Genomic DNA, 27,993 nt, shown 5'->3' on the forward strand with positions numbered 1-27,993 from the left:
GAACTCTTTAGGAATAATTATGTTCTAGGACTGTCGTCTTAAAATGGTTCCTCCAGATTTTTAGTAACTTGGAACTGCTAAATTAAGTTAGATGGTGTAGACTGAAAAAAAAAAAGCACATCCTAAAAGTTGAGTTGTTTTATTTGGTGGACAAAACTGAGGACTTAAGTCCAGGACACAACATCTCAGATAAGGCAGAGACTGCTCTGAAGAGGTGAGGGAGGGGCCAGGATGCAGAGGGGTTTTTGCAACAAAGACCAGGTAGTTGGAGCTTCACAGGATCACTGTTAATGAAATCATTCCTTTGCTACGCATCGTAGCCATCTGGGGCCAGTATCCCATGCTCTGGCAGCCTGAGTTTCCTCTGGGCGCACTGTGCAGGGCGGGGCAGATGCAGCGGCTGACAGTTTGATGGTGGCGTCCTGTCTCCATCCTGAGCTCCCTTGTGGCTCACCGTCGGGGATGCGGCTGTAGTGACTGATGGCTACAACATCCTTTGTTTACTGACATGAAATATTGATAGGCAATGTCTTCCATTCACAGCGGGAATTCCTCGAGTACCCAGGTCATTCCGAAATAAGACACTGTAACATTAACTGCTAAACAAGCCTAAGTTTTGCTACTTTTGCTTTTCATTAGAGAAAAACTAAAGATGTTTGGGTTCACTGGACATGTACTCCACTGAGGAAAGAAATTAGGTTACAGAATATGTTTATACATCGTGTGTGTGCTATTTACAATGTAATGACTATGGACACAACATACTTTTAAGTTTAATCTTCATTGTTAGCATTCTATCACTTTAAGTCTAGACAATCAAGAAGACAATCAGCCCTGATCAGTGGCATTTGCCAATATCTGTGGTGTAAGTACTCCCACTTTTGCTGCGTTCGAGCTGCCAGTGTGTTATCTGTGAAAGTGGGGTTGGATGAGAAGTGCGGTATACAACGTTATACAGACCTCCGCCATCCCAGTCAGTTACAACAGACAGACAGAAATGGGTAATAGTGAATGAATACAATAAAATGAAATTACATTTAAAATTTTTTTAATTTTATTTATTTATTTTTGGCTGCATTGGGTCTTTGTTGCTGCGTGTGGGCTTTCTCTAGTTGCGGCAAGCGGGGGCTACTCTTCGTTCTGGTGCATGGGCTTCTCATTGCAGTGGCTTCTCTTGTTGCGGTGCACGGGCTCTAGGCGCACAGGCTTCAGTAGTTGTGGCACACAGGCCCAGTAGTTGTGGCTCACGGGCTCTAGAGCACAGGCTCAGTAGTTGTGGCACACGGGCTTAGTTGCTCTGCGGCATGCGGGATCTTCCCGGACCAGGGCTTGAACCCGTGTCCCCTGCACTGGCAGGCGGGTTCTCAACCACTGCACCACCAGGGAAGCCCTGAAGTTACATTTTTAACAATGGCAGTGTTTAATGACAAGCTTATAAAATTCCTGAAAATTCAGCAATTGGCTCTCGCAAGCCTGTGTCAACTGTGGGAGGTGAACCAGCACAGTCCACCTAGAGAACTTTTAGCAGCCCTCTTTAACACTATCTGGTGACCTCTGGCCAACACCCCAACTCTGGGGCATGCACCTCCCAGACTCTTACATGTAGTCCGAGAGGGCCTTGTAGGAGGGTCCTCACTGTAGACTGTCCATAGGGTGGGGCAACTGGAAGCAAGGTGAGGGTTTCATCCTAGGGGGATGGAAAGCTAAAATGTGGATACAAGATCAGCACAATCGCACCTGTCCACCGAAGACACCAACATACACGTAACAATACTTTATGTCTGACACACACATCAGGACACAGTTTCAACACATCGTAGTGCTGAGCTTCGGGATTGGTGGCGGATGAAAGAAAAACCGACTCAAGTAAAATAAAAGCAGAGTTGGGCCTCACTCCAATCTCGGAGGACAGCAGGCCCTGATGGGAAGGGTCTGGACTGCTGACCTCTCCACCGCCCAGGTACCTGAAGACGGGTGAGGCACTGGGTGCTCCCTGACCTTCTCCCCTCACAGGGCTGGATGAAGTGGAAAGGTTGGGGACCTGTGGCTCTGGTGGCAGAGGGGGACCTGAAGGGGGGCTCGTGCACAGGTACTCTTTCCGGAGATGATGAGGTCCGGGTCCAAGCTGTGAGCGGGAGGGGGCAGAGGAAGAGACATAGCGGCTGGGACGGGAGGAGCCAGGAGGCCGGGCTGGGGGCCCCTCCTGCACCACTGAGCTGCTCCCTGTCTGGGGCACCCTTCCTCCTGCTCACTGCATGCGACTTCTTTTAACTTGAGGGGCAGCGTGCCCTCCTCGGAAAAGGGCCCCGGCCACGCCTGGTACACCAGTCCCCACCCGTCTCGGTCTGCCAACAAGCTTGGGAGCACCTCCAGGTTTGCTGTCCTCATCCACAAGAGGTACTAGCCCGGTTGTAGGCGCTGGCCCGATTCTGGGCGCTATGACACAGATCGCTGGGCGCAGGCAAGGAAGCCGGACTCGGGGGGCGGGGGGAACAAAGGGGTGAACAAAGGGGTCGGCCAGGCAGGAGCTCCCTCCCTCCAGGGAGAGGGCACCCGCTGTGGGCTGAAGCCCCGGTTCTGTGCTGTCCTTGATTATGCTCAAGCCTAGCTGGGGTCTGTGGCTGGTAAGAACCGCCCCCCAAGGCAGGGCTGACTCCCTGGGGGCCGGACCGCTGGTCCCCCTCCACCCCGTTCTGGCATCTGGAAAGGGCAGGCCCAGACCCGGTAGGGGCGGGGCCACGGTACCTGGAGAAGGCCGCCTGCAGCTGAGCCCGAGGACGTGGAGCAGCCGCGGGCATCATCACTCAGTCCTGTCTTGGGACAAAGCACTGGGGACCAGAGAGGTTGCCAGGCTTGAGAAAGCTCGCCCAAAAGCCTGCAGGCCTGAGGTGCAGCGTATGCGGCACTCCCGTCACTCGGTCCCCCCGCCCGCCTCCTCTGGATCGCCGACCCCGCAAGGTCGAAGGTTTGGGCCCAACTCGCTCACCACTGTGTCCCCAGCAACTGCAACAGTGCCAGGCACGTCGCAGGTGGTCAGCGCACGCGGGCTGTCTAGGGAACGGACGAGAGCTGGACCCCACCCGACTCTATTTGGCAAATATTTCCCTAAATGTCTTTCTGACCTCGACAACCTCGCTCCCAGCGGCGCGGGACCCCGGCGGCCGTCCGTGGAGGCGGGGGAGGCCCTCGCCAGCCGGCACGTCGGGGTTCTGTTCACTTCAGGGCCGAAGGGGCCGTAGGTCGGCCAAGCCAGCCCACCCCTCTGCTGACGTTATCTTCCGCGGCCCTCGAGATCCAGCCATGGACGCCGCCATGTTACGTTACGGCGGCCGGCGGCCGGTCCTCGCGCCGCCGCGAAGCGTCTCTCCGAGGCCCCGCCCCTCTGGTGACGTCACCGCCGCTCGCCCTGCGGGCGCCGCCATGTTGAGGGTCCTTGCCGCGGGCGCGTAGGTGTCCTCATAAGATGCCGGCTCGGCGGTGGCCGGCTTTTTCCCCCTCAAGATGGCGTCCATGCGGGAGAGCGACACGGGCCTGTGGCTGCACAACAAGCTGGGGGCCACGGACGAGCTGTGGGCGCCGCCCAGCATCGCGTCCCTGCTCACGGCCGCGGTTATCGACAACATCCGCCTCTGTTTCCACGGCCTCTCGTCGGCCGTGAAGCTCAAGCTGCTGCTCGGGACGCTTCACCTCCCGCGCCGCACGGTGGACGAGGTGAGGCGGACGGCGGTGCGGACGCGGGGCCGGCCTCCCCCTCGGGGCCGCGCCTGCCCTGGACCCGAGACCCCGGCCCTCGCGGACCCTCCCCCGCTCCCCTCCCCCCTTCTGCCCCTCGGACCCTCGCAGTTCGCGGACCCGTTCCCCCTCCTCACCATCCCCCCGCGGTGGACGCGAGCCCTAGCTGCCCGCCTGCACCTGTCGGAGCCGCGGGCGAGGTGCCCGGACGGGGGGAGGGGGGTCGGGCTGTCGGGGGCCCGCCTCGGGCTCAGCGCCCACTTCGGTTTTGTTGCTTTCACCTATCGGGGTACCCACCCGGTTCGGTCACCCTGCGCTTTGGGTTCTTGCCACACGCTCGTGTTCTTGCATCGTTCTCATCAGTGGGTCTGTCCGACTTGTTCTCTTCTTGTTTTCCTTAACGGTAAATTGTGTCGCTTTTTGCGCAAAATAAGTAGTTTTTCAAAATGTTGAGGCGCCGTAGTTGTTTAAACGTTCCCCAACTACTGTCGCAGTGACTGCCCTGTTATTATAGTTGATAGTTGTTTTTTTATATATAACGTGTACAAGAGAAACAGAATAAAACTGTGTCCAGAGGCCTCCCCCACCTGTTCCGGATCACAACCCTTGCCCTCTCCCCTCGCTCACTTTGGGAGGTGATCATTTCTCTGCCATTCCTTGTGATTTATCAGTTGTATAGGCATTTTTCAGCAGTACAGTTTGGTTTTGCCTGGCTTGAACTTAATGTTACGGTATCATATCGTGTGTTTCGCGTGAGTGATGTGGGTGTGTCTGTCTTCTTCGTGTTGACACCTTGACACATTCATCCAACCTGCGGCCCCGCTGTGGTTTAATTTTCACTGCTGAATAGTGTTCCATTCTCTGAGTATGCGTATGGTTGGGCATCTTTTCATGTGCTTATTCATTATTTTATGTTCTTTTTTGTTAATAATTCAAGAAAAAAATTTCCCCCGATGTATTTTTTTCATTGCTTTGTAGGAGTTTTATTTATTATTATTTTTAAAATATTTATTTATTGCTGCACTGCGTGGCTTGCAGGATCTTAGTTCCCCGACCAGGGATTGAACCCTAGGAGTGGAAGCGTGGAGTCCTAACCACTGGACTGCCAGGGAATTCCCGCTTTGTAGGAGTTTTTAAAAAAATAAAATTTGAATAGCAGCCTTTTTTCAGTTGTGTATGTTGCAGATTTCTTCCAGTTGTGTCTTGATTTAGCTTTCTCCATGGAGCCTTCAGAGTCACAGAAGCTCTTAGCTGTATCTAAGCAGGTGTACTCCTCTTAGGGTATGCTTCCCTGCTGGGGGGCCGGGGGAGGGAACTCCCTGTTGTCTCGTCAGAGATGTCCAGTTTTGCCTTTCACCTATACAGAGTCTTTCTCCTGTGCAGAGTTCTCCAAGAACCTGGCCTGGGGTGGGTGGAAGTTTGTCTCCCCCATAACCTGTTTATTAACCATACTTGTCCCGAGTTCATGGCCAAAACTTTAAATAAGAAAAAGCCATTTTTGGCCGAAGTCATGTTGGGATCGAAGCCTGGCCACAGTGCTTGCCCTTGAACAGGTCTCAGTAATTAAGGATCTTAAGGGACGTGAGAGAATGCAGGAACAAAGGAAAAGCAGTTAAGAAATGGTAGTTCAGCGATAAAGCAGAATCCTAGCTCTTCCTCCAGGGATGTACGTAACAATCTGATACAAATCTTTTGAGTTCTGCAAGAACTAAGACCCCCCACCCAGGTGGATGATGGAATGATGATATTGACCCATGTGACTTTGGTCAACTAAAGCTTGGACTCTGTCAACCACCAAAGCCCCTCATGAATATGCATGTACCCTTAGCTTAAAACTTCCCCACTTTTGGTGTTGGGGAGACACAGCTTTGGGAAAGATCCTGCTGTTCCCCTTACTGGCTGCAAGGAATACATCCTTCTTTTTGGCTTGGTTGTGTCTTTTGGCTCAACACTCATCAAGAGGTGAACCCAGTTTTGGGGTAACAATTGTAGTAGATGTGAACATGAATGAATATTGAATTTTATCAAATGTTTATAATGTCTATTGACATATAGTTTGCCACATTTACAGAATAGCATTGTGTTTTGTTTTGTTTTTTTGGCTGCCTTGGGTCTTCATTGATGGGTGGGCTCTCTAGTTGCGGCGAGCAGGGGCTACTCCTTGTTGCGGTCGCGGGCTTCTCATTGCGGTGGCTTCTCTTGTTGCAGAGCACGGGCTCTAGGCACGCGGGCTTCAGTAGTTGTGGCTCGCGGGCTCTAGAGCACAGGTGCAGTAGTTGTGGCGCACGGGCTTAGTTGCTCCGTGGCACATGGGATCATCCCGGACCAGGGATGGAGCCCGTGTCCCCTGCAATGGCAGGCAGATTCTTAACGACTGCGCCACCAGGGAGGTCCCAGAATAGCATTAGCTGTTAACCAACCTGGCATTCCTAACTTGGTCATTTTATATGTAGGATTATGTTGTCCTGATATTTTGTGTAGGAATTTTGTATCTGTGTTCATGGGTGAGATTAACCTCTAATTTTACTTTCCCAGACTGTCTTTGTCAGATATTGGTGTTGAAGTTATGCTACCCTTATAAAAGGAATGGTAATGTATCTTCTATTTTCCTCTTCTTTGGAAAGTTTGTTTAACAATGGAATTACTTCTTTCTAAATGTTTGGTAGAACTTAGTAATAAAGCCATCTAGGGGACCTGGATTTTCTTTGTGGGAAGATATTTGAGTATTGATGCTTGGTTTTACGTTCTTCGTAAGTAAAATTTTCTGGATATTATATATTTTCTAGTGATTTGGCAGTTTCTATTAAAACTTCAAATTATTAGCATAAAGTAGATAATAACATTCTCTTTTTTTTTTTTTTTTTTTTTGCGGTACACGGGCCTCTCACTGTTGTGGCCTCTCCCATCGCGGAGCACAGGCTCTGGACGCGCAGGCTCAGCGGCCATGGCTCACGGGCCCAGCCGCTCCGCGGCACGTGGGATCCTCCTGGACCGGGGCACGAACCCTCCTCCCCTGCATCGGCAGGCGGACTCCCAGCCACTGCGCCACCAGGGAAGCCCTATTTTTTTTTTTAATGTTCATTTATTTATTTATTTTAGCTGTGCTGGGTCTTAGTTGCGGCTTGTGGACTCTTAGTTGCGGCATGCATGTGGGATCTAGTTCCTTGACCAGGGATTGAACCCGGTCCCCCTGCATTGGGAGTGCAGAGTCTTACCCACTGGACCACCAGGGAGGTCCCACAGGTTATTTTCTTTATTTATTTGGTTGCACTGGGAGTTAAGTTGCAGCATTTGGGCTCCTTAGTTGTGGCATGCGAACTCTTAGTTACGGCATGCATGTGGGATCTAGTTCCCTGATCAGAGATTGAACCCAGGGTTCGAACCCTGAGCAGGGATCGAACCCAGGCCCCCTGCATTGGGAGCACGGAGTCTTATCCACTGTGCCACCAGTGAAGTCCTGGTTATTTTCTAATCACTGCACCCTACGAGTTTTGATAGTGTTTTCATTACCAAGTCACAATATTTTGTAATTTCTACGATGATTTCCTCACTGACCCCTTTGTAATTTAGAAATGTTTCTTAATTTCCATACATTGGAGGGAGGGAGGTTTTAGTTATGTTTTTACTAGTGATTTCTAGCTGGATTGAGTGCTTGTCAGCGAATATAGTCTATATTATTTCAGTCATTTGAAATTTAAGATTTGCTTAATGGCGAAATATATGGTCAGTTTTTGTAAACATTGCAAGTGAGTTTCAGAAGCATTTTATGATCTAGTTTTGTGATCCATTGCCCAGTATATGTTCATTCGGTCAAATTTGTTTAATCGTGCTGTACAGGTCTACTGTATTCTTACTGATTTAAAAAAATTTATCAGTTAATGAGGAGGGGGTATGTTTATCTCTATTATGATTATGGATTTGTCTAGTCCTTATAGTTTTATCAACTTTTGCTTTCTACATTTTGAGGTTATGTTATTAGGTGCATACAAGTTTAGAATTGTTATTGTTGCCTTGTGAACTGAACCATGGATCTTTATATAGCGGTCTCTATAGTTGGTAATGTTTTGTCTATTTTTGTCCAGCATTGATATAGGTATACCAACTTTCTTTCACTGATATTTTTAAATATATAGTTTGTTCTTGGATTCTGTCTGTATTACAAGAAATTATAATGAAGAACTTGCTTAGCTAGGTTGAAAATGAACTAGGCCATTCTGGATAATTTAGTTTTCTGAAAGACATTTTTATTATATATTCAGTGTTAAAAAACAAAACAAAACAAACTTTCCAAAACATCCCAATTCACTTAGCTATTTTAATTATCTTTCTTTAGTTATTTAAGGGTCTGATACCTTAGGGGATAACATTCTGAAGATTAAGCTTTTTTACATAGGACCATAGATACGGGGGACTAGATGGCTGGGCTGTGTGTGTTCTGCACGGTATTAGCCAGGGTTCTCCAGAGAAACAGAACAAATAGGATGCGTGTGTACCTTATGTATACCTATATATAACATGGGGGTGGGGCGGGGAGAGATACTGGTTTTTATTGAAAGGAATTGGCTCACAAAAGCCTCCTGAAAAGTTCCAGGAGCTACAGCCAGAAAGTTTGAGACCCAGGAGAGCTAAAGTGTAGTTCCAGTCTAAAAAGCCAGCAGGTCAGAGACCCAAGAAGAGCCAGTGTTTCATCCAAGTCCCAAGATTGGAAAAGACCAAAGTTTCAGTTCAACAGTCAGGCAGGAGTTGCATCTTACTCAGCCTTTTTGTTCTGTTCAGGTCTTCAGTTGATTTAATGAGGGACATCCACATTAGGGAGGGCAGTCTGTGCAATTCAGAAGTTCATCTCATCCAGAAACATCCTCACAGACACACCAAGAATAACTTTTGACCCCTTGGCCGGGACATGTAAAAGTAAACATTGTACACAGCGTCTGCTACAACTTGTGTTTCTTAATGAAATCTCAAAACCAGTTCACTTGTTTTGTGATGCATCTATTTCTCTTAAAAGCTAAGTCAGCAACAGTTCTTAACTAATAGGAGGGAAGAGGAAAAGAGATTTTAATGGTCCAGCATTTTAGTTTATTCAGTGAGGGGTACAGAAGTGATTTAGGGCCCCTGCTCTCAAAGAATTTAGAATTTGGTCCAGGAAGTAAGAATGATGTCAGGAGGCAATGTACATGAGGTGTTTTGCTAACTACAGAGTGTTGTAAAATGTAAATACTGACTTCATAATGTTTTAGCTATATTTGAAAGGGCTTTGAGGAAACTGTAAATGCTGCTACTGATAAAGCCAGTGAGCCCTCTTATCCAAGTCCTTAACATTGCCACCAAAGGAAGTTTTAGGGAGAGTTTTAGGGCTGCCTGAGGTAACTCTTTAATATGTAAAATTATCCAACTCATAAGACTGCTGTGGGAAGCCTAGGGATTCCAGTGATCAGTGACTGGGATAGCTACATATTTATCACCTGGGGTAACAGATCAGGCCAGCTGCCAAGTGAATAAGAAACTGTTTCCCCAGGGCTTCCCTGGTGGCGCAGTGGTTGAGAATCTGCCTGCTAATGCAGGGGACACGGGTTCGAGCCCTGGTCTGGGAGGATCCCACATGCCGCGGAGCAACTAGGCCCGTGAGCCACGGCTGCTGAGCCTGCGCGTCTGGAGCCTGTGCTCCGCAACAAGAGGCCGCGATAGTGAGAGGCCCGCGCACCGCGATGAAGAGTGGCCCCCGCTTGCCACAACTAGAGAAAGCCCTCACACAGAAATGAAGACGCAACACAGCAAAAATAAATTAATTAATTAATAATAAAAAAAAAAAAGAAACTGTTTCCCCAAGGACATGTCACAGTTGTGAATTGTCACAGCATGCCCTTTAATCACTATGGCTGCCTTATTCACTGAGAAACTCTGTTGTCTAAAAATCACAGACTTGGGCTTCCCTGGTGGCGCACTGGTTAAGAATCTGCCTGCCAACGCAGGGGACATGGGTTCGAGCCCTGGTCCGGGAAGATCCCACATGCTGCGGAGCAATTGGGCCCGTGTGCCACAACTACTGAGCCTGCGCTCTAGAGCCCGTGAGCCACAACTACTGAGCCCACGTGCCACAACTACTGAATGCGCCTAGAGCCTGTGCTCCGCAACAAGAGAAGCCATCCCTCACCACAACTAGAGAAAGCCCGCGCACAGCAGCAAAGACCCAACTCAGCCAAAAATAAATAAATTAAATAAATAAATTTTTTTAAAAATGAAAATCACAGACTCTCGGAAACTGCTGTTTAAAGTCATATCGGTAATAGTGAAGCATCCCACTTTTGCTTGGAGGATCTAAGACACTTTGACACAAAGAAGCAGCCTCAGTTTCCAGCCCAGGTGCAGAGGCTTGGATAAGGAGTGTGTGAGCATGACACCCACGTCTCTCACTGTTGTTGTTTCTAAGGAAACTGGACCCAGGTCCACCTGACAGTTCTGACACTGACCTTTTACACACAGACTCGCCACTTCATTGGAATTTTACCTAAACTCCACTGTCCCCCAGAGTCAAGTACCTCAGTCATTTCCTTTCTGTGGTCAGGTGCCCATAGTGCCTCTGGCGTGGGACTCCGTGGTCCCAGCGAGTCAGTAACTTGACGTCAGGCCATAGGATTGCCCCTGAGGGCCTTGGGCCCATTGGCCCAGGACAGTGGCTTCACTCTAGTTCTGCAACTTCCTAGGATGTGTTTTGGTGAAGAAATTTTTAAAAATTTATCCTACAAAGTTTGTTGGGCTTCTTGAAATTGTGATTATCTTTCATCTGTTAATTCTTAGCAATTTCCTCTATAGACCTTTCCTTGGTCCCAGTTTCTGTTCCCTTTCTCTCTGAATCTCCAGTCAGGTGTGTGGGAGACTTCCCTCTGTTTTCTGTGCAGCCTCTTTGGTATTTTCAAACCATTTTTTTTCCTGCCTGTTATGATCTGGGTAGCATCGGACTTATTCTGTCTCTTTCTTATTCTGTTGTTAAACTTATTTACTGATTTCCCTTCAAAGTCTCTTCTGTTTAACTTCTCTGTTTTATTCCCACATCCTACTCCACTTTCCCCATAGGTAGCAACTTTCCCTGTTCTGTTCTATTACGTGTTTTTTTGTGAGTGTTCTTTAAAAATGTGTATTGTTTTTAGGGACTTTTTTTCATTTGAAGTATAATTGACATAAATATATTGAAAGTGTACAGTGTGACATGTGCACACCTGTAAAACCATTAAAATGAAGATCACATTCTCCTGCCTCTTTGTAATCCTCCTGCCCCTCTCCCTGTGCTAAGTAATCACTGATCTACTTTCTGTCTCCATAGCTTAGTTGGCATTTCTTGGAATGTTATATTAATAGTGCTTTTTTGGTCTGGCTTTCACTCAGCATCCTTATCTTGAAGTCCACGCTTGTGTTATGTATATTAGTAGCTCGTAACTTTTCCTGCTGTGTCGTGTCCCTCTGAATGGACATGTTTACATGTATGGACAGGTCCTTGTGTGGACTGTCACCATTTCTCTAGAGGAAACACCTGGGAGAGGATGGCCAGGTTCCGTGATAGGAAACTGCCAAACTGCTTTCCAGGGTGCTTGTATCCTTTCAATATCCGGAGAGGAGTGTGAAGGTCATGGTGGTTTTTTTTAATGCAAACACTCTAGTAGGTTTCAGTTTACGTTTCCATGGTGACTAACGGTGTTGAGCCTCTCTGGTAAAGTGTTTGCTCAAATTGGGATGGGGGGTGCGTGTATTTTTACTTGATATAAATTCTATTGTCTTACATATCTCAGTTTTTGTAAACAAAATGTGTTTTTAATATTCACTTGTGTTGCTCTTCATCTAACCCTAGGGTTGGCAAACAGGCCTGTGACTTGTTTTCTGTAGTCTGTAAACTAAGAATGTTTTGAGCGTTACTAGAGGGTTAGTGAAAAAAGATGAGACAGAGCTGCGTAGCCCCCAGGGCCTGAAATAGTCTCTGGCCCTTGACAGAAAAGTGTGCCAGCTCCTGACCTGCTCAGCTGCACCCCGACTGTTGCCACCCCCATGCATGCCACCCTCCAGCACTGATAGCAGGCTGCCCCCAGCTCAGCCACAGCAATCATGCTCTGACGCAAAGCTCCTTACCCGTGGATTGCTGTGAACATACACTTGGACTCTATGCCCAGGGGTGGGATTGTTGGGTCATAGAAGGTATTTGTGTAAGTGGCGGCATTGAGGTGCCCACACTCCCACGTGCAGTGCCTGTGGGCGCCTGTGCCATCTCCCTCACCCTCCAGCTCTTGGCCTTGTCCACTTTTCCGCTTTTGCAAATCAGTGGTTGGAAAGTGCTGCCGTGTGTTCATTTGGGGTGTATCTGGGGCTGGGATTGTTGCCGTCTCTTTGTACGCTGCCCATTAATAACACCTGCCTGCGTTCTATTGGGGTTGCTATCCTCTTGTTGATTTGCAGGGGCTCTTTGTATATTTTAATGTTAAACACTGCTGGTTTTGAACATTACAGATCGCATCTGCCTGCTAAATTTTCCATTTGCTCATAGCCTTTCATTTTAATGCACAGTAATACGTTTTTTGGCTCATGGTTTGTGTTTTGAAGTTTTGTTTAAGAAGTCATTAAATGTGCTTCTTTTGTTTCTCCTCACTTCGTAGCTCTCCTGTTCAGAGATCTATCTCTAATGCCTCAGTACTACACCTCATTTGTGTGGTTGGATGGGGAGACGGTGTTATTTTTCTCTGTTCTGAGCCCAGGGTTCCCAGCCATGCGTTGAAATGCAAGCCAACTCTCCTTTTCTTGTGGATTTGTGCCACGTGTGTCTGTGTGTGTGATGTTCCAGCAGCCCACGCCAGTCTGCCCTCTTGGCAAGAACTGAAAGCCCCTCACTTACTCTGCATCTGTCTCCCCCCAGAGACCCATAAAAGCTTATTACCATGAGAGTGCTGAAGGCAGGATTCTCACTGATGATTTTATTTAATGTAAAGGCTCAGGCTGCCATAACAAAAATACCATAAACTTGGTGGTTTACATAATAGACATTTATTTTCTTACAATTCTGGATGATGGAAAGAAAGCCCACGATGAACTGTTCGTCTGAGCTGGCTGATTCAGTTTCTTGTGAGGGCCCTCTTCCTGGCTTGCAGATGGCTGTGTGCTCAGCTGTGGCAGGAGAGAGCGGGCCCTGCCCTGGGGGCTCTGTTATAAGGACACTAATCCCATCCATCAAGGCCCAGCCCTCACACCTAGTCACCTCCCAAAGATTAGGGTTTCAGCATATGAACTTGAGGGGGGACACAAACGTTCAGCTCATACCAGTGGTCGTTTTTGTCTTTAACTCCCCCTTTTTTTCTCCTCAAACGTTTTTGTAAAATATTGTCCAGTTGCCTCATGGTAGTTGTATTAGTTTGCAGTAAAGTACCACAGAGTAGATGTCTTAGAACAACAAAAGTGTGTTGTCTCACAGCTCTGAGTGGCCAGAAGTCAAATCCGTGCCTCTCTCCGAACTTCTGGTGGCCTCAGGTGTTCTTTGGCTGGGGGGTCATTGCTCTAGTCCCGTGACTGGCTTCTCCACGGGAGCCTTCACGTCGCCTTCCCTCTGTGTGTGTGCATCTCTGTCCAGATATCCCTTTCTTATAAGGATGTTAGTTGTGTTGGATTACGACCCATTTGAATGACCTCATTTTAACTCGATGACCTCCATAAAGGCCCTGTCTCCAAATAAGGTCAGATTCTGAGGTCCTGGGGTTAGGACTCCAACAAATCTTCTTGAAGGGGCACAGTTCAACCTATAGCAGTAGGTTTTTGTGAACACAAGTGAGTTCTCGGTTTCTTTAGTGCTCACCTGTGAGCTTTTTTGAGACTAGGTCCTGTGTCTTGTGTGTCTCTGTATCCCTAACACCCCACTTTGCCTGGCCCTTAGTGGAGGGGGCCCCCATGTTTGTAGGATGGATGAGTTATAGAGATTCACACTAATTGCAGATCCGTCTTGGTGATGCTTCCGTACCAGTGCCCACGCTGTAGCTGCATTCTTTTTCCTGCCTCACAGGACCTACTTTATCTACTTGGTCTCCCGTCCCGTTGGTGGACATGCAGCTGTTTCCTGTCTTTTGCTGCAGTGAATTCTCTCAGGTGTGCAAGGTAACTAGAGGATAAATTCTTCTTCTTCTTTTTCTTTTTTGTAGTTTTTATTTATTTTTATTGAAATATATTAATAATTGACTTAACAGTGTTGTGTTTCAGGTGTACAGCAAAGTGATTCAGTTACACATACACACATACATACATATTCTTTTTCAGATTCTTTTCCCTTATAGGGTATTACAAAATATTGAGTATAGTTTCCTGTGCTATACAGTAGGTCCTTGTTGGTTATATCTTTTATAATAGTAGTGTGTATATTTTAATCCCAAACTCCTAATTTATTTCTCCCTCCCCTGCTTTGGTAACCATAAGTTTGTTTTCTATGTCTGTGGGTCTGTTTCTGTCTTGTGTATAAGTTCATTTGTATCATTTTTCTTAGATTTCACAAATAAATAATATCAGATAATATATGTCTTTTTTTGACTTCACTTAGTATGATAATCTCTGGGTCCATCCATGGCATTATTTCATTGTTTTTATGTCTGAGTAGTATTCCACTGTATATATGTACCACATCTTCTTTATACATTCCTCTGTTGATGGACATTTAGGTTGCTTCCGTGTCCTGGCTATTGTAAGTAGTGCTGCGGTGAACATTGGGGTGTGTGTACCTTTTAGAATTAGAGTTTTCTCCTTATATATGCCCAGGAGTGGGATTGTAGGATCATATGGTAGCTCTGTTTTTAGTTTTTTGTGGAACCTCCATAGTGGCTGCACCAGTTTACATTCCCACCAACAGTGTAGGAGAGGGTTCCCTTTTCTCCACACCCTCTCCAGCATTTATTACTTGTAGACTTTTTTTTTTTTTTTTTTTTTTTGTGGTATGCGGGCCTCTCACTGTTGTGGCCTCTCCCGTTGCAGAGCACAGGCTCTGGACACGTAGGCTCAGCGGCCATGGCTCACAGGCCCAGCCGCTCTGCGGCATGCGGGATCTTCCCGGACCGGGGCACGAACCCGTGTCCCCTGCATCGGCAGGCGGACTCTCAACCACTGCGCCACCAGGGAAGCCCTACTTGTAGACTTTTTGATGATGGCCATTCTGACCAGTGTGAGGTGATACCTCATTGTACTTTTGGTTTGCATTTCTCTAATAATTACCGATGTTGAGCATCTTGTCATGTGCCTTTGGGCCATTTGTATGTCTTCTTTGAAGAAGTGTCTATTTAGATCTTCTACCTATTTTTTGATTGGGTTTTTTTTTATATTGAGTTTTATGAGCTGTTTGTATATTTTGGAGATTAATCCCTTGTTGGTTGCATCATTTACAAATATTTTCTCCATTTTGTAGGTTGTCTTTTTGTTCATGGTTCCTTTATTTTTGTTTTTGTTTCCATTACTCTAGGAGATGGATCCAAAAATATGTAGCTGTGATATATGTCAAAAAGTGTTCTGCCAATGTTTTCCTCTAAGAGCTTTATAGTATCGGGTCTTGCATTTAGGTCTCTAATCCAGAGGATAAATTCTTGGAAGTGCTAATTGCTCAGGCAAAAAGCACATACGTTATAAATTGTGATGAGTATCAGTAAAATAAAGTTAGTAGAGGGAATTCCCTGGTGGTCCAGTGGTTAGGACTCCATGCTTTTGCTGCCGAGGGCGTGGGTTCGATCCCTGGTCGGGGAACTAAGATTCTGCAAGCTGCGCGGTGCGGCCAAAAATTTAAAAGAATAAACGAAATAAACTTAATAGAGGTTATACCCATTTAAATTCTTGTCAGTGTGTGGTCGCCTGCCCCCTGGGGGGGCGTTCTCGCTCCTGCCAGACGCTGCTCCGAGTGCTGAATCCTCAGGATGACCGCGAGCCACTGCTGCTAAAGCACTCCCAGGCTGTCCTGGGAGTGGTGACAGATTCGGGGTTTGGCCTGAGATGGTTGGACTCAGGAGCGTGTGCCACAGAGCCCTTCGCCATCATGCCCGTCCTCCCAGGCGGGCCAGCAGGGGCCACCCCGCTCCGCCCTGCCCATCCCTGAAGTGGGAATTGTATCTCCTTCTACGTTTATTTTGCATTTCTCTTATGTTGAATGAGGCCGAGCATCCTTTGCATTTTTTTTAAGTTTTAAATAATTTTTCTAATGATAAACTTTTATAAAATTGACATGTAAGATCAATCTCTATATATGTGTGTTTGTTCTTTATATATATAGACATCTATAAAATATACACACTCATATATATGTGTGCATTTTTAAAAATTGCCTGTGATAGGAGTTGCAAAGTATTTTTTTCACCCAGTTTGCCATTTCTCTTGATTTAATATAGGGAATTTGGAGCTTTTTGGTGGTTTTCCATGGGAAAAATACTTAAGTAGTAAAATTCAAATTCATGTCTTTTATGGCTCCTTGGTTTAGAATCATAACTACAGAGGACTTCTTCCTTAGCAGTCATACAAAAGAAAGACTTCTATGGTTTCTTCTTGTGCTTTTACAGTCTCATTTCTCAAATTGAAATCTGATCCATTTGAAGTTTATCTGGGAATAAAGTGAGAGGTAAGGAACATATTTAATCATGTGGCATTTGTAATTTTAATATCTGGTAAAATTGATCTTTCTCTTGTTACCTTAAAAAAATATTTTTTTCGTATTTTTGTTTATTGCTTTTCTCATAGGAAGTTTAGAATCAGATTATCCAGTTCTGTGAAGAAAATATTTCTGCAACTTGAGTGGGGTCACCCTAGACTTACAGATTACTGAGGGAAAGTGTCCATCTTTATGGTATTGAAAGCTCCATACACCTTGTCATCCATTCAAGCATTTTGGGGGGCTCCTTGTCATTGTAATGCATTCTTAGAGATTTAATGACGTCTTAAGTCTATTTTGAGGTATGGTCTTTTTATTGATTTTGTTACCTCTTGTTGCCTTGCTGTGTCTTGAACTCATTTCTCTGCTTTATGTCCTTATTTTAGAGAGTTTAAAAAATTCATGGCTCTATACCTGGTCATAAACATCATGTGCTCAGTAGAAGCATGTCTAGCGGATATTGGTGTTTTCTGTCCTGTCCTCTTTCCGTTTGACGCTTGGTTCCTTGTCTTCTGGTTCCTCCACTATTGTGACTCCTCTGGACTGAAGCACATGCTTCCTGGCCCAGCTTTTACAGGAGCTCTGTGTCGGGGAGGGCCAGAGCCGTGTTCCAGGTGACAAGGACCATCCCTTGGACACAGGCCTGTCCTTGTCCTGCCCAGTCCCTGTCCTTGCCGGCCCACAGCCAGACTGCCCCCTCCTGAGACAGCTCACCTGTGCTTCCTGGGCACCTGGACTTCTGACGTCTGGGAACATGGTGCCCAACTAGGGCCAGGGACACTCCCGCCTCCAGGCAGGAGCCCAGGTGTGACGCCAACTTTGGAGACGTCTGCAGGCTTTGGCTAAGCTTGCCTTATGGCCCCCTGTTTTTTTCCTCATACGGTTTTTCAAACTGAGATATTCACAGAGGATTCATTATTTTAAAGTGTACAAATCAGTGGTTACGGTACATCACAGCGCTGTGCAGTCATTGCCACTATCTGATAACCAGAACGTTTTCGTCTCTCTGAGAAGGAAACCCCTAGCTCACTGGCAGTCACTCCCTGTCCCCGCTCCAGCCCCAGGACCACCGTCCCACCTCCCGGGCCTGTGGGTGACCTGTCCTGGACGTTTCAAACGCACAGAGCCACATGGTGTGTGCTCTCTCAGGTCTGGCTTTCACAGAGCTTCATGTTTTCACAGTTCACCATATTGTCACGTCGTGTGTCTTTTTATTGCCAAATAATGTTTCGTTGTATAGATAAACCACATTTTGGTCGTCCATTCATTAGATGATGGCCTTGGAGTTGCTTCCACTTTGGGGTTGTTACAAATACAGCCAGCCATTCACGTATGAGTTTTTGGGTGGACATATGTTTTCAGTTCTTTTGGGTCTGTACCTGGGAGTGGAGTTGTTAGCTCATGTGGTAATCTGTGTTTGTCATTTTTTTTTTAATTTTGGCCTTGCAGCCTTGTGGGATCTCAGTTCCCCGACGGGGGGTTGAAGCCGTGCCTCAGCTGTGCAAGCACAGAGTCCTAACCACTAGACCACCAGGGAGCTGCCTGTTTGTCTTTTTGGGGAAGTGCCAGATGGTTTCTCTAATGGCCGCACCATTTTACAGCCTGCGCCCTGCCCCGGGCAGCGTCAGAGGGCTCCAGGTCCCCTGCCCCATGGCCGTCTCTGCAGTTCTGGGCTCGGGCGTGGGAGGTGGCACCTCCTGCTGGGCCACCTCAGTTCCATTTGCAGGCTCTCCTCCCCATCACCTGGGCGTCCCCTCACACACAGTGTGTGTGTGTCTCTCGTTCCTAACGCGCTTTGGGGTGACTGCCGAGGGCACAGCCTGCCATCTGTTTGGAGCTACTTAATTTGAGACTTAGGTATGAGGGGGGGCTTCTTTGTTATGTTTTTTACATAACTTTAGTTTGCCAGGGACACGTTTTCACTCTTTAACTCATAGTAAGTGACAGATAAAATTGTTTTTCATTTCGTGCCTTTTGTTTTTTGGGGTTTTTTTGTTTTGTTTTGTTTTTGCGGTACGCGGGCCTCTCGCTGTTGGCCTTTTATTTTTAATGTAGGAAAGAGTTGATAGCTCAGCTAAATACAAGCGGGAAGGTGGTAGACGGGCTCATTCTTCCAAAACATCAAAAAAGCCCCCAGCACAAATGTTAAAAAATAAATAAGCGTTTACCATTTTTGCCACACGTCAAAAGAACTTATTTCCATGGATTTCAAGAGACAGCCTTTTAGAGTTGGGTCAGCTGGCATCCGGCCCTGTGCTTGGCCAAGGGGAGGCACCCAGCCTCAGGCGGGAATGCCAGAGCCTTGACGCTTCGACCTCGGCTGCGCGTGCGCTTGGAGGGATGCGGGTCTCAGCCAGGCATTCTTTCTGGACCACCGCCGGCTGGGGCCTCCGGGGCAGATGAGGGGATCCTGATTCCTGAGGGCGGTGGGAAGCTGGGGATGAGGGTTAAGCCAGAGCGTGAGGGGATGGATGGGTCAGTGCAGGCGAGGGGGAGCTGCCAGGTGAGGGGTGACAGGTGGACCAGGAGCTTGGGTGGGAGAGGGCAGGCGTGAAGGGGACCGTGTTCAGGCTTGGGCCCGCGTCTGGGCCTTAAGCAGCGGTGACCGCGGGCCGCCGTGGCCACTCACACCTGTGGGAGGAAGCGACACCTCGCGCGCAGCAGACACGCCGGCCACGCCTGTCCCCGGGAGCCAGGTCCCCCTGGTCCTGGGGGGGGCCGTCCTCTGTCACGTGAGCCCGTCACGTGGCCGTGGGGCGTGCGGGGACTTGCCCCTGTTCTCCCGGCGGCCTTCCGGACCCAGTCCCTTCCCAGCCGCCGTAGGTGCCGAGCCACAGCGTTGGCCTGCCCACCCCGGTGCTCCCCGCACCCCAGACGCCTCAGTGGCAGGTTCCCCAGCAGGGGGCGGGAACGGCCCCCCGTCCTGGGCGGCCCTTCTGTTTGCCTGGCCGGTGCGCCAGGAGGCGATGGGGAGATGCGCGGGCAGCTGGCGAGGTGTGGGCACTGGGTGGGGCGGGGGAGGGCTCTCCTGAGGGCGGGGCCGGCATGGGGGCGGTGGCTGAAGAGGCTGGGCCCCGCCCCGTGCGCGCAGAAGCTCCGGTGGGCTTGAAGGGGGCTCTTTTCTGTGTCTGAACGAGCAAAGGTGCGCTCGCGCTCCTGCTCAGCTGCAGCCCTGCAGGCCTGAGCCAGGGTTGGCAGGGTGGGGTCGGCGACAAGGACTGCCATCTCTCCTCTCCCGGCAGATGAAGGGTGCCCTCACAGAGATCATCCAGCTCGCCACCCTGGACTCGGACCCCTGGGTTCTCATGGTGGCCGACATTCTGAAGTCCTTTCCTGATACCGGATCTCTTAACCTTGATCTGGAAGAGCAGAATCCCAACGTTCAAGATATTTTAGGAGAACTTAGAGAAAAGGGTAGGTTGGGTGTGTTTGTTTTACGCTGGGAGGAGGGAGATGGGTTTTCTTCCTTTAAACCCTCTTTTGTAACATGAGTTTGACTTTGAGAGTGTTGCACGCTGTACTGTGCAGTGCTGGCTGTATCCGTACCCCCCTGCCCCATGCACTGCTGGCTGGCTTTTGGCCAGTCTTTGTCTAGAGCAGCCCAGAGGCTCCCTCCTCACTGTACGTGCTTTATCTCAAGTGCGTTATTTACCCGCTTTCACATTCACGCACCCTTCTCCCCACTCAGCTCCATGAGGGCACGGGCTCTGCCCATTCAGAGCCTAGAACATTCCCTGGCACAGAGTAGATGCTCATAACTGTGTGTTGAAAATATCAGCAGTTTACTTGTCTAGGGCACGAACTGAAAACCACTTAGAAAATATTTGCAAATGGAGTAAAAGAACATATAAAGATGGGAAGGTCTGTTCCTCCTTGAATTCCTCTCCTAGTTTGGAGAATTGGAACTGCAGCCCTTTAAAGATGGCGCCTGTGCCCCTGCGGTCCCGCAGGGACGGTGGCCGGGCTGTCCCCAGAGGTGGCTGCCAGTGCCTCCTCTCAACTGCGAGGTGACCGCTCTTACTCTGTAGGCCTTCACTTGACTTGTAACTGCCCACAAGCTACATGGATGCTTCCAGAGCATTGGAACGCAAACCCAAGATGTTTCTGTCCTGGTGATTAGCTTGATGAGGGTCCAGACAGGTCCACACCCTCCTGGGTGTCCTCTCTCTGGTGGGAGCGGCCTGCTCTGTCTTCTGCCCAGGGGCTTCTGGGCGGGCCTCCCGGGGGCAGGAAGAACAGCGAGGCACTGGTCTCTGCTCCCCACCCAGGGCCTTCTCCCGAGCTCTAACTGCCTGGTAAACCCACAGACCTGGGGAAGGCGCCTGGGTGCTTCTTGTGAGGGCCAGGATTCAGAGGGTCCAGGAGAAACCATCCATGGGGGCCGTGGGGACTCGGGGAGATCCGGGATGGTCACGGGCTTCCCCTTCCTACGGCTTTGCTCTAGGGGTGCACAGAGCCCCTTCCAAACGTAGCTGTGCCGATGAACATCTGTGGTGGGGCCCGGGTGCTTCTGCCTTTAAAAAGCTCCACAGGGATTCTGCTGAGCCCTCCTGTCCTGTCCTTGACCTTTGGCCCAGATTGGTGGCCTTGATTGCTGGTCTATGGCAGGCAGGCAGTGGATACTTGTTTTCTGTTTTGAGATCAAAGCAGAAGCTCCACTGCTATAAACAGGAAACTGTGCGTTTTCATATTAGCAGTGAAAATTGGGCCTGTGTAAGGGAAATGCACCTCCTAACATGTTGGTTCTCCAACGAGCAGTGAACGAGTGTGAGGCGTCGGCCATGCTCCCGCTGGAGTGCCAGTACTTGAATAAAAACGCCCTGACGACCCTCGCTGGGCCCCTCACTCCCCCAGTGAAACATTTTCAGTTGAAAAGGAAACCGAAGAGTGCCACACTGAGGGCAGAGCTCCTGCAGAAATGTGAGTGCCCGCTGTCCGCATGTGGGTCTGGGGGTGGGTGCACCTGGCCTAGGGGGCGCACTGGGACTTGTCGGGACCCTCCTCAGCGGGGGCTGCCTTGCCTGGCCTGGAAAGTCCGGCAGATTTGGGAAAACTGACTGCCGAGCAAATCATGCTTTTGTCCTATGTCTGTAGTTTTTGTTTTTAGATTTCTTTTAGGTTTTATGGTACCTAATTGTCTTTTAAAGACAGAGTTCTACGTAGTTTTTTTCTTTTTTTGTTAGAAATTTATTGATTGCTATGCTAAACTGTGTGTTCTAAAAATCTACTTTAGAAACTTCCGAATTTTCAGGTTAAAGTATTTGTAATCTTTGTTCCAAAAATGAAATCTGTACCAACGGAGTCACACAGGTGATGAGACTGGCAGCCTGGAAGAGATTAGAGAGGCTGGGTCCCAGCTCCTGTAGCCCTCCCTCATTCTTGCAGATGATCTCAATTTGACTTGAAAGATGTTTGGTCATTTTATTAATGTTTTTTTAAGTAGTGGTTTCTAAAATGTACATGGAAGATACTTGCTCGGAAAAAGGCCAGGAAATTGATTCCTTTGACTGATAGCAGAACTTTTTTTTTAAGTGGTTATGGTATTGGTATTAATAACCTATATAAATGCCCTGTTTTCAAAGAATCCAAATAAAACACAGCAGCCATCGTGACTCTCGGTTCCAAATGGACAGCGTCCTGGGGTCAGCACTACGCTGTGGCTTCATGGAGCTGGCAGTGCGTGGCCCGGGCCCCCAGCCCCCTGGGCAGCTCCCAGGCCCCTCCGTGCAGTCAGCAGTGGCACCTGCCCCCAGCCCCCCACGGCAGAACCTGGTGCCGGGTGGGCGTGGGGCTCCGTCCCTCCCCAAGCTTGTTTCCTGCCTCGCGTTGATGCTTCTGTGAAGGGAAGGGTGAGGTTGTGCCAGACGACCACCCACCAGTGAGGACGCTTCATCGGGGCCCCTCCCACCCCCCCATCCCGGAAGGTGCAGCCGCCAGGGCCCTACTTGCTGCAAGTGTAGTTCTCTACACCAGGCGTCCCCAACCCCGGGGCCACGGACCGGTACCATGGGCTGTTAGGAACCGGGCTGCGCAGCAGGAGGTGAGCGGCGGGCAAAGGAGCGAGCGGAGCTTCATCTGCCGCTCCCCGCCGCCCCCCGCTGCTCGCATTACCTCCTGAACCATCCCCCACCAACCCCAGTACAAGGAAAAATTGTCTTCCACGAAACCGAAACCGGTCCCTGGTGCCAAAAAGGTTGGGGACCGCTGCCCTACACAGAAAGCGTAGCTGTAACGTTTGAAAGCAGACGAGCGGGTGTTTGTGCTCGAATCCTTACAACTCGACCTTTGTAAATCCCACGGATGGAGGCGCTGTCATCGGGTGGGCGCTGACGCAGGCCACCTTGTCTTACAGCCACCGAGACCGCCCAGCAGCTGAAGAGGAGCGCGGGGGTGCCCTTCCATGCCAAGGGCCGGGGGCTGCTCCGGAAGATGGACACCACGAGTAAGGCCGGGCCGCTGCGGGGTCGGAGGGGAGGGCTCGCCCTTCCTCGGCAGCCAGTCGTTGAACTTTGACCTGACTGGGCCACGGGCCCTGCGGTGCTGCCGGCTCTGTTGTGTGAAATGAGGGGGGCTCTTCCGCTTACCGAGGGTCCAGAAGGCTCCGCCTGAGATGAGGAAAGACCGGGATTGGAGGGAGACACTCAGTCTCGGTTCTCGCTCGTCCTTATGGCCATGGAGGGCACGGGCCGCTGCCTCCGCCCCAGGTCCTGCCGCCTGCCAGCCCCGTGCCGGCCCCAGGTTCTCCGTGGGGCAAGGGCTCTACAAGCTCGAGGCTGACTGGGCCACCGTCGTGTCGTCGGGTCTGCTCCCTCGTCCCTCCCTCGGGGCCGGAGCTCATCTCTTGCTCCCTGCCCACCCCATGCTGCCCAGGCCCAGGGCTGACCGGACAGGGCAGGTGGGTCGGTGAGAGCAGCAGCCGGGCTGCCACTGGAGCCTGAGGGGGCTCGTGGGGGTCCTCCCTGTGGGGCCTACAGCCCACAGCACTCACGTGGGAGCTGCCGTCTTGGTGTCGGCCGACTCGGCACTGTGGGGCGGGGCAGCCCCTTCACCTCAGGGCCGGCTGTTGCCCTGGGTGGCCCTGGAAGTGAATCAGGTTGACATGGGGCCCTCACTGTAATGTCCCTGCCTGCCCCCCATGTGCCAGTCCCCCTGACAAAGCTCCCCTCACCTTCCTTTCCACACCCCGGCCAGGCGCCCTGACCCAGCGTGCCCACGGTGCAGTTCAGGGGTGCTTCCTGTTTCCTTGCCCTGTCCCATTGGCTGTGCCAAGGGGCCACCTGTGCACCGGGCCTGGGACACCGTACATGATCTTGGTGTGAGTAAGCCCTGGTGTCTGCACGCTGAGCACTGGGTCCCAGTGGCAGGAATGGGGAGGCACTGGATGCCTGGGGAAGGGGCCAGGCCCCCTTCAGAAGGAGCCATTCCTCACGTGTCAGGTGCCTTCCCTTTGAGAGATGAGGGACCAGGCCCAGGGGAAGAGGGAGGGCGATTCTGGCTGCAGCATGTGGGCCTCTAGCCTGTAACACATCTGTTAACCCTGAGGTGCAAGAAAGAAGTGGAAGCTGAGTCCTGTCCGTGGCGATAAAGGACTCGGTGTGTTAGGGTCGATGGATGCAGGTGTGGTGTCTTTGTTGGTTTGGCGTCTTGGGCAGAGACGTCAGTTTGGCTGTGGTGTCGCTGGTTGCCACGGTGTGCCCTTCGGGGCAGGCCGACCCGATGCCCCAGTGCTTGGGCACAGGGAGAGGGCAGGCCCCTGGCCTGGGGGCATCCCCAGCACCTGCCCTCGCGGAGGCGCAACCCTTCTGGGGGAGCACCTGGCAGGCCAGCAGGGGCGGCTCTGGCGGAGACGGGCAAGCGGAATACGCAGCGGTGGCGGAGGAGCCGCTCCGCGAGGCCCCCTGACGGCCCATCCTCTCCGCAGCCCCGCTCAAAGGCATCCCAAAGCAGGCGCCCTTCCGAAGCCCCACCGCCCCCAGTGTCTTCAGCCCCGCGGGGAACCGCACTGCCATCCCGCCGTCGAGGACGCCCCTGCGGAAGGAGAGGGGTGTGAAGGTGGGCATGTCCCCTGGCAGACCCGCCCGCGCGGGACCAGCCGCACTCTTTCCACGGGGCTGAGGGTGGGCTTCTGTCTGTGTCGGCAGCTCCTCGACATCTCCGAGCTGGACATGGTTGGGGCCGGCCGGGAGGCCAAGAGGAGGAGGAAGACCCTGGGTGCGTATTGGGGGCCGTCCACCTGCGGAGGCCCTGGTCTCTCGTCTGCTGAGACCGAGACCGCCTCCGGCTGGAGAGGGGCGAGCCTGCGGGACAGCCCTGTCCTCAGAGTCGCCGCCGCCGCCGCCGCCTCGGGCCGGGAGGGCCGCCGCCCGGGGCGCTGAGGCCCGTGCTCTGCCCGCAGACGCGGAGGCTGTGGAGAAGCCAGCCAAGGAAGAGACGGTCGTGGAGAACGCCACCCCCGACTACGCGGCCGGCCTGGTGTCCACACAGGTAGGGCTGCAGGGCCACGGGCGGCCGGAGCACGTGCCTCCATTCCCATCGTTAGCCACGGAGGTGCATCCTGTGAGAGCACACGCGCGGACGCACACGTATGTACGTGGACACGCGCAGAAGAGGTGGCGCCAGCGGGGCGCTGGCGTGCCTGTGGGCCCAGGTTTGGACAGCGCCACGCGCTCGGGGCTCCTCGGCGTCCCCTGTCCCGCAGGGGTGGTGGGGTGGCCTTGCGGGAGGGCGCGCTGCTCGGAAGGCCCCTCTCTGCTGGTGCTGCCTGCCTGGAGGGACTTGACAGCCAGGCACCGAGTGTTGCCTTGTCCCCATCGGTCATTTCTGGGTGGTGGGAAACTTCTCATTGCAGAGCTGTGTTATCTCACTTTATTGAAAGGAGTGTCTTCCTTTTCTCATGCTTTTGTGGTTTAAAAAAAAAAAGTTGAATTTCTTCTTACCTCGAAGATGGCTGGTTTGGGAGGGTCCCTAACCAAACAGGGACAGCCCTGCCCCGCCCCGCACCCTCCCAACAAGGCAGCTCCAGGATGGGGGTGGCGGCAGGGCCGGACGCTTGGGGTACAGCACTGCCGAGCGCGGGGGCCCCTGGCCTGGAACAGTCTCCATCCCTGAGGACAGCAATGCCCCCGGTCCTGCTCCCAGGGGTGGGGGCCCTCCTGTGGGGCTGGAGGTTCGGGTTTGCGCTGGGCTGAGACGCTGAGGCCCACAGAGGAGCCGGCCCCATCCAGGACTGGGAGAGGCTCACGCTGAGCCCCCGGGCTGCTTTTGGGAGGAACCATGGTCTCTGTCTTCCAGAAACTCGGGTCTCTGAACAATGAGCCTGCGCTGCCATCCACGAGCTACCTGCCGGCTACGCCCAGCGTGGTCCCTGCCTCATCCTACATCCCCAGCTCCGAGGCCCCGCCAGGTGAGTGGGCACCCAGAGCGGGCAGCACCCACCAGGCAGGGAGCAGCATCTTCCCAGGACTCGCCCACGTGGTGCTTCCTTGGGTGTCAGGACCTCTGCTGGTGCCGCCGGGGCTGGAAAGACCCTCTTGCCCAGCACGAGCTTCGAGAAGTAAACCCAGGGGTTTCAGCTGCTTTGCCCTTCACGGGGCCAGACAGGCAGCGCCCCTTGTGCGGTGCCGGGTGTGAGCCCCAGTTTGTGAGCGGGAGGGGGGCAGCTGCGGTTACAGCGCCTCAGGGTCCAGGGGTCCTCATGTAGCCCTACAATTTGAGAAAGAAGGTGCGGAAGGAAAGGTAGAGGGGGATCTGAGGGTTCTGCTCCGAGGCGTTTGCTCCCTGGGCTCAGCGTTGCCTGCCGGGGGGGAGCTTGGCCTCGGGGAGGGGGTGGCCAGAGAGGGCCTGGGGGTCAGGCAGGCTTGCTGGGCTCCAGGAAGCAGCCCTCCGTCCCCTCGCCAGCGCCCAGGAGCCCACTAGTGCCTGGACGTCTTACCTGCTGGTCTCAGAAGGCCTCAGCCCTCTGGCTCTTGGCTGGGGCTCTCGGGGGCGTGTGCCCCGCGCCCAGAGGCACTGCCCGGGGCTCGCACCCCAGCTGCGGGCAGGAGGGCACCCCCCCGCGCCCTCGCCCAGCGGGCGGCGTGTGGGCTCCGGGGCGGGGCAGGGCCCGGGCACTTCTCTCGGAGGCGGGGTCCCTGGCCCTGCCGGCCTCCCCCCAGGCCTCGCTCTGCTTGCAGCCCCGCCTGCCCGGGAAGCCAGCCTGCAGGCCAGCCGGCCCCCCGAGGAGCCCAGCGCCCCCAGCCCCGCGCTGCCGGCACAGTTCAAGCAGAGGGCGCCCCTGTACAACAGCGGCCTCAGCCCCGCGGCGCCCACGCCCGCGGCGCCCACCTCGCCCCTGACACCCACCACGCCCCCGGCCGTCGCCCCCACCACCCAGACGCCTCCGGTGGCCATGGTGGCCCCCCAGGCCCAGGCCCAGCCCCCCGCCCAGCAGCAGCCCAAGAAGAACCTGTCACTCACGGTAGGTGTGCGGGGCGGGGCGGGGCGGGGCGGGGGGGGCCCGCCCACAGCAAGGGCGCCGGTGCGGCCCAACACCCAGCCCTGCTCCTCCACCGCAGAGAGAGCAGATGTTTGCCGCGCAGGAGATGTTCAAGACGGCCAACAAGGTTACGCGGCCCGAGAAGGCCCTCATCCTGGGCTTCATGGCCGGCTCCCGAGGTGGGTCCGCGGCCGGCCCTTGGGGGTGGGGGGAGACCTGGGTCCTGCGGGGGTTGGGGGACGACCCCGCGCCCCCAGGCCCCCCGCCCAGCGGCCCCTGCCCCCCTCAGAGAACCCGTGCCAGGAGCAGGGCGACGTGATCCAGATCAAGCTGAGCGAGCACACGGAGGACCTGCCCAAGTCGGACGGCCAGGGCAGCACCACCATGCTGGTGGACACGGTCTTCGAGATGAACTACGCCACGGGCCAGTGGACGCGCTTCAAGAAGTACAAGCCCATGGCCAACGTGTCCTAGGGCCACCGCCCTTGCTGGCCTGACTTGGGCTCCAGGGGACCACCGGCCCCCAACGGGCCACCAAGTCCCAGCCCACTTGAGCTTTAGATTCAGTTTCTCTGGGGTGTTTTGGACTTATTTTCTAAATTTTAATATGGGTCCCTTTTGTGTGATTTAAGACACTTTTTTGCATTCAGTGTTACAGTTCTGAATGTTAAACTTAGCCCCGAAAGGTGTAACTTCCTAATCTTGGCAACAGCTCTGCCTGTTAGACTTCTGTCTTTTCTCATTTTTTCTTCAGTCCCACTGACCGCGAGAGAGGGTTTTTCTTGCTCGTGCAGCCCTCTCCCCGCCCACGCAGCTGAGGGACCAAAGGTGGCGCCTGGTGTGTCTGAGAACAGGGCGGGGACGGCCACCAGTTGCCAGGGATGGGGGATGCCAGGACACGCTGCTCACCACCCACAGGTTTTGTATTTGTCTTTTGTACCGTTGTGAGCATTTAAGACCAGTCCTTGGGTACCTGTTTTCATTGTAAAAACTACCTAATTAAAGTTTAGCTTTTCTAAAGAAAAAGCACCAGAGCTGTGTTTCCAGCCAGCTCGACCTCTCTGCTCTGGGGCCCCAGCCCCTCTCTGGGGTGGGTGATGTTGGGGTCAGCCCAGGGGTCACTCCTGGACGATGAGGGCGTGGGGAGCAC

General features: G+C 52.1%; 1 protein-coding gene and 1 long non-coding RNA gene across 5 annotated transcripts; one reads left to right on the plus strand and one right to left on the minus strand.

The window, feature by feature from the left end:
- Window positions 1-1,077: 1,077 nt before the first annotated feature.
- On the minus strand, window positions 1,078-3,275 carry LOC308619804. 4 transcript variants are annotated; one of them, XR_014016233.1, is made up of 4 exons: window positions 3,123-3,275; window positions 2,746-2,828; window positions 2,368-2,451; window positions 1,078-2,125 (listed from the first exon to the last, which is right to left on the minus strand). It is a non-coding gene; the product is annotated as an uncharacterized lncRNA (long non-coding RNA). The 4 variants fall into 4 exon arrangements; XR_014016234.1 differs by having other exon boundaries at window positions 2,987-3,275; XR_014016235.1 differs by having other exon boundaries at window positions 2,746-3,275.
- Window positions 3,276-3,423: 148 nt separating this feature from the next.
- NELFA (negative elongation factor complex member A) lies at window positions 3,424-27,877 on the plus strand. Its single transcript, XM_081252116.1, has 11 exons — window positions 3,424-3,711; window positions 19,612-19,783; window positions 21,128-21,289; window positions 22,722-22,811; window positions 24,291-24,421; window positions 24,511-24,580; window positions 24,765-24,853; window positions 25,661-25,772; window positions 26,542-26,825; window positions 26,923-27,022; window positions 27,133-27,877. Exons 1-11 carry the CDS (start codon window positions 3,502-3,504, stop codon window positions 27,315-27,317), a joined length of 1,605 nt encoding a protein of 534 aa, XP_081108242.1. The 5' UTR covers window positions 3,424-3,501; the 3' UTR covers window positions 27,318-27,877.
- The last annotated feature ends 116 nt before the right edge of the window (window positions 27,878-27,993 follow it).

This window comes from Mesoplodon bidens (genome assembly GCF_964165515.1).
Source record: "Mesoplodon bidens genome assembly, chromosome: 1".
In the NCBI taxonomy this organism is placed as follows: Eukaryota; Metazoa; Chordata; class Mammalia; order Artiodactyla; family Ziphiidae; genus Mesoplodon; species Mesoplodon bidens.